General features: G+C 50.2%; 1 protein-coding gene across 1 annotated transcript; it reads right to left on the bottom strand.

The window, feature by feature from the left end:
- Nucleotides 1-1,679: 1,679 nt before the first annotated feature.
- On the bottom strand, nucleotides 1,680-4,551 carry SLC25A5 (solute carrier family 25 member 5). The gene is made up of 4 exons (XM_082680953.1): nucleotides 4,384-4,551; nucleotides 2,860-3,346; nucleotides 2,488-2,628; nucleotides 1,680-2,092 (listed from the first exon to the last, which is right to left on the bottom strand). The coding sequence occupies exons 1-4, from the start codon at nucleotides 4,492-4,494 to the stop codon at nucleotides 1,935-1,937; spliced, it is 897 nt and encodes a 298-aa protein (XP_082537079.1). The 5' UTR covers nucleotides 4,495-4,551; the 3' UTR covers nucleotides 1,680-1,934.
- Nucleotides 4,552-5,196: the final 645 nt, after the last annotated feature.

The raw sequence follows: 5,196 nt of genomic DNA, 5'->3' as shown, positions 1-5,196 counted from the left end.
GTGTAGGCTGTTGCAGAGAAAGAAAAGTGGATTTGAATTCATTTTTAAGTAGTTCTCTGCTTGGGCAGATCTTCATTCAACAAAATGGATGTCTGATTATGAAAAAGTCACATGAGTGCTTACTAGATGCCGGGCGCCATATTGATTGCTCTACACGCTTTACGTTACTTAACCCTCACTCCCAACACCCCTAGGCAATATGGCTGGCACTATTAAATCCCCACTTTACAGATGAGGAAACTGAGACCCAGGATAAGTGACTCGCCCAAGGCCATACAGCTAAATAAGCAGCAAAGCCAGGATTCAAATCCAGGTACTTCCGATTCTGGAGTCCCTGAAATCTTAACTGTCTCATAATGATTATCACAGTTACCATTTACAGTGTTTATTATGTAGATGCTTTGCATAAATTATGCTTTGCATAAATTATGCTTTGCATAAATTCTTTAATCCTTGAAACAACCCTCGGAGGCAGGCATTATTATTCTCATTTTATAGATGAGGAAAACTGGGGCTGAGAGAAATTAAATAACTTACCCAACAGCAGAGCAAGTGGCAGAATCCAGGCCTGATGCCAGTAGAGTCCTGGGTTTTTCTAACAACTTTATTACCACACCTTTTACACGTAAACACTATATATTTAAGGTATACAACTTGACGATTCGATATGTATACATTGTGAAGAGTTCTCAACAACTAACCTATACTACAATTAAGGTGCTTGGCCGGGGGACACGTAACAAACCCTACGATCCCCTGGGCACCAACGCCTGTGATGCAGACCCCGTCTGTGAGTGGCACTTAAACATGCCAGCGTGCGAGATGTTCCTCAGGAATGTTTTACCTGTGCACATGGACCACCGATCCTATCACTTTCTACTTTGAAATGTTGTGGCTTCACAGCCACGGTGCTTTATTCTTCATACAAATCTCGTGTTACAGGTAAGATCCACTGGATTTCTGAGGCCTTATCAAGAGCTACAGAAATTGCAGACACTCTCACGTGGATCCCAAGTAAGGGTTTATCCAAAAAACACAAATGTCCTCCATCGGCCAGGCTTATTTTCATGTTAGGCAAGATGCAGATGCTCCCTTTTCTCTTTGTAAAATGAGTTTTGAGGTCGTGGCAGCTCTCTCCATAATCGTTAACAGCACTGCCATCTCAGCACCGGCTAACTGTGCCAGCTCTAATCCTCTGCTTGAACAGGATTAAATGAAAATGACTTGAGACAGGTGAAGATAGATGAGGGAAGGCAACTGGACAAAAGTTGCTAGCTGTTACCACCTTATATTTTACAATACTTCTGTTGAAATGAGGTGAAATTCATAGAACCACCATTCTAAAGTGAACAGTTCAGCTTATATTTCTTGATTAATAACCACAAGATAGGAAAGGTGGGTACATAGTACTTTTTAGAGAAAGCTCATCAGCTATGACTGTCCACGGGCAATGGACCAATGGTTTTTTGGATGCTTTGGGTCTGAATTTCACTTTGCTAATGTATTGGGAATGCTGATGGGTCACATGACCGAGCTATTCTTCGCTAAGTAGAAGAAAGCGCTTCACCTCAGGAGATACTGTAGCATTTATTAAACAGGTAGCATTTTACTCAAACACAGCACTTACTGAATTATAAAATGTACTTTTACATGAAAATAAACCACAAACAAAATTATATTTCAGGTATTTTTTATTTCTTCAAATTTGTTATTTCATCAGGAGTGACTAAAATAAAAAACATAATTGTGTCCCATCATCGTCATGGAAATGGCTTTAAGAGAAAACTGGTCAGGTGTATATTATTGCTTCCCATTTTCAACCGGTAAATAGTTGCCATTGATAAATAGACAGCCGACAGTCTGTCAGGAATGCTCAAGATATGTTACATAATACAACATGCCTGTTCACAGAAGAAGAAAAACTAGGAAATAACTTATGTGAACTTCTTGATTTCATCATACAAGACAAGCACAAAAGCACCACCCATGCCTCTGAGGACATTGGACCACGCGCCCTTGAAAAAGGCTTTGGCTCCTTCGTCACGAGCAATCTTCCTCCAGCAGTCAAGTGTGCCTGTGTACATGATATCCGCTGCAAAGGACAAAGACAAGGAGCTGGTGACCTGAGGCTGATGAAATATCCTTAGGTTTAACTAGACTAAACCAGAGCCCCACCTCTAAGAGCTAATGTCAGTTTTTAAAAATCCAACACTGACACATTAGTGTGGGCAACACTGAAATCTTAATCTGGTGGCTAGAGAACCACAGGGATATGTAGACTACCCGCTGGTCTTAACCTCTAATACCATGGATGCCTCTTGGGCATAAGCACCCAAAGGGCCCACTCAAAGGCAACTGTGCAGTAGACACAGACCAACCAACCCCATCTGCGATCTCAACAGACTGCCATTTTCAAAGACAGGCACGGCTAGTTTGTGCCCCTGGCTCCATGCCCACATCTTCGTCTTCTGCTCAAGCGGAACTTACTTCCTTTGCGCCCTGACTGCATCATCATGCGGCGACGCACTGTGTCAAACGGATAGGAAGTCAACCCAGCAACCGCTGTGACGGACTGTGCGATCATCCAGCTGATGAAGATATGCGTATTCTTGGGATCTGGAAGCATTCCTGAGGATAGAAAAGAGACACTTTGACCAGAAAGCAGAGTCCTCCTGACTTGTTGTCTGCCACATCCCCTCATCCCCAACATCTCATCTGTACACAAAGGGCTGTACTGGGTGACCGTGGCTTCCATCGGCAATTACAAAGAAATCTCTGGCTCCTGGAAAATTAGGATGGCACAACGATCTTATAAATGATCTCACGAGAACACAGTTTTGAAGCACACAGCAAACTTACCCTTCGCAGTGTCATAGATACCGAAGTAGGCAGCTCGGTAGATGATAATACCCTGCACAGACACGTTAAAGCCTTGGTACAGGCCCTTAATCCCGTCAGATTTGTAGATCTTAACCAGGCAGTCACCAAGGCCTCTGAATTCCCTTTCAGCTCCAGCTTTGCCCACGTCGGCTGCTAGACGAGTACGGGCAAAGTCAAGAGGGTACACAAAACACAACGATGTGGCCCCGGCGGCGCCACCTGATGCCAGATTCCCTGCGAAGTAGCGCCAAAACTGGGTCCTCTTGTCCACACCACCCAGGAAGATCTGCTTGTATTTATCTTTGAAGGCAAAGTTGAGAGCCTGGGTGGGGAAGTATCTGATGACATTGGCCAGGTTACCACGCCAGAAGGACAGGACTCCCTGCTCCTTGGGTATACGAACCACGCAGTCTATGATGCCCTTGTATTGCTTATCTGCAGTGATTTGCTTGCTGGCATGCTGCACCTGACAGATAAGGAGGAGGCCAACAGGGAGAGTTATAACCATGGAGAAGGGAAAAGCGAGGAGAATATATCATCTCAATAGACACCCTTAAAGGTTAGCTGGCTCCCACTTTCCCCAAATCTAGTCTTCTATGTCACACAGGCTGGACGCCCCCCAAACCTCTGACGCTGTCACAGGTGGAAGAGGTGATCTGCACCCTTAGAAGCATTAAGCCTCCATCTCTTTGGATGGGGAGGAGGCACCCTCAAGCGGACCCGTGACCTTTAAGCCTCGGAGAAAAGTCATTACCTCAGACCCAGGTTCAGAAGCATCAGGGCGAGGCCCACGTCGGGCGCAATCACCTTGGTGACCGTGGCCTACGCCTCAGGGTCCCCGGAGCGGCTTCCCTCCCGCTCTGGCCCCCCTCCTCTCCTGGAGGTGACCCGTGGGCCACCACCCCTACGCCCGTGCAGGCGCGCCCTCTAGAGCCGGAGCGGGAGAGCGCGCCGCGCAGGACGCCAGGCCGCGGGGACGCGCCGGCGGCTGCGCGGGGGAGGACGCAGAAGGGACACGCGCTTCCCTGCGCCGGCTTCCGGCCCGGCTAGGTCAGAGCGCGGCGGCCGGCTGTGAGGCAGCTCCACCGGCCGCACGGCCTCCACGGGGCTGCTATCTCCTTGCCGCGACCTTGAGGTCTTCGGTAAGGGCAGGTGTCCCTCTTTTCAGTGCCGGCTTTCAGGCTTAGCCCTTGACCTCAAGGCCCGGGAGCCAGTCACCCCCGGGCTGTCCCATCCGAATTCGCTGCCTCCGGGATGCCCAGGCCCTGGGCTTCCTCCCCCGACCCTCCGCCCCTGACCCTTTCCTAGATCTTGAACTTCAGATCACTAAAGCATCTCCCTCAAGTCTGCCTTTTGGTCCAACCCTGCGGCCACCCCTGCTCCCACGCTGCCACTTCCCTGGACTGGTCCAGAGGGTTCGTTCTCCCCAGGCCCTGGGGCACCGCTTCCCGCGCGACCCCCTCCCCCCACTTCCTGGTCGGGCTCTCCGATTCCGGGACGTACCTGCAGCAGCAGCTTGACCCGCTCGATGGGCGCTACGGCGGTCTTGGAGATGGCCGCGGCCACTCCACCTGCCAGGAAGTCCTTGGCGAAGGACACGGCGGCATCTGTCATGTTGGAAGGAAAGAGGAGGCCGGCGACTGCGGGAACAGTAAGAAACCGGCTTGGACTCCGAGGCTCTGGGGCGGAGCGAAGCAAATGGCCGATTTATATAGGGGAGGCCGGCGCCCGGGCGGCCGGCGTCGGGGGCGGGTGCCGGGGCCGCTGAGTGGCTCAGCGCGCGGAGGGAGGAGCCATGGAGTCGGGCACCGGCCGCCCTCCGCGTCTACCCGGTTCGCCCGCAGCGCCTGACCCGGCCCGAGGAAGGGGCGGCCCCAGAGAGTACCCGGCCCGGACGCGGGACCCTGGGGGAGGCCTGGGGGCGCGGAGGGAGGGGAGGTCACGACGTGCCTGGTCAAGGGTGAGGCGCGATATTTAAGGGGACTCCAAAGAACAAACACCCCCCTCCCAAACTTGGTAGTCAAGATAAATAATATTTAATGCAATATTTTAAAGAAAGATTCGTGTAGACAAAGTATGGCGCTCTGGCCGGTCGCCTGTTTTTGTAAATAAAGTTTACTTGGAGCCCCAGGGCTGGAATGAGGGTGAGGCAAGTGAGACAGGACCCTACAAGTGCAAGATGGGAGCCTGTCTTTATTATAAATTTCGAAACGTTGTTCATCATGGATTTTTGTATTCCTTTTGATATTTTAAAATAGTGCATTAAAATAATCATTCGTCTTGATTACTGAGTTGTTTAGCGCCCGCTTACATTTG

This window comes from Grampus griseus (genome assembly GCF_964374135.1).
Source record: "Grampus griseus genome assembly, chromosome: X".
NCBI lineage: Eukaryota > Metazoa > Chordata > Mammalia > Artiodactyla > Delphinidae > Grampus > Grampus griseus.
Note: the sequence above shows the minus strand (reverse complement) of the source record. Positions and strands in the feature narration are given on the sequence as shown.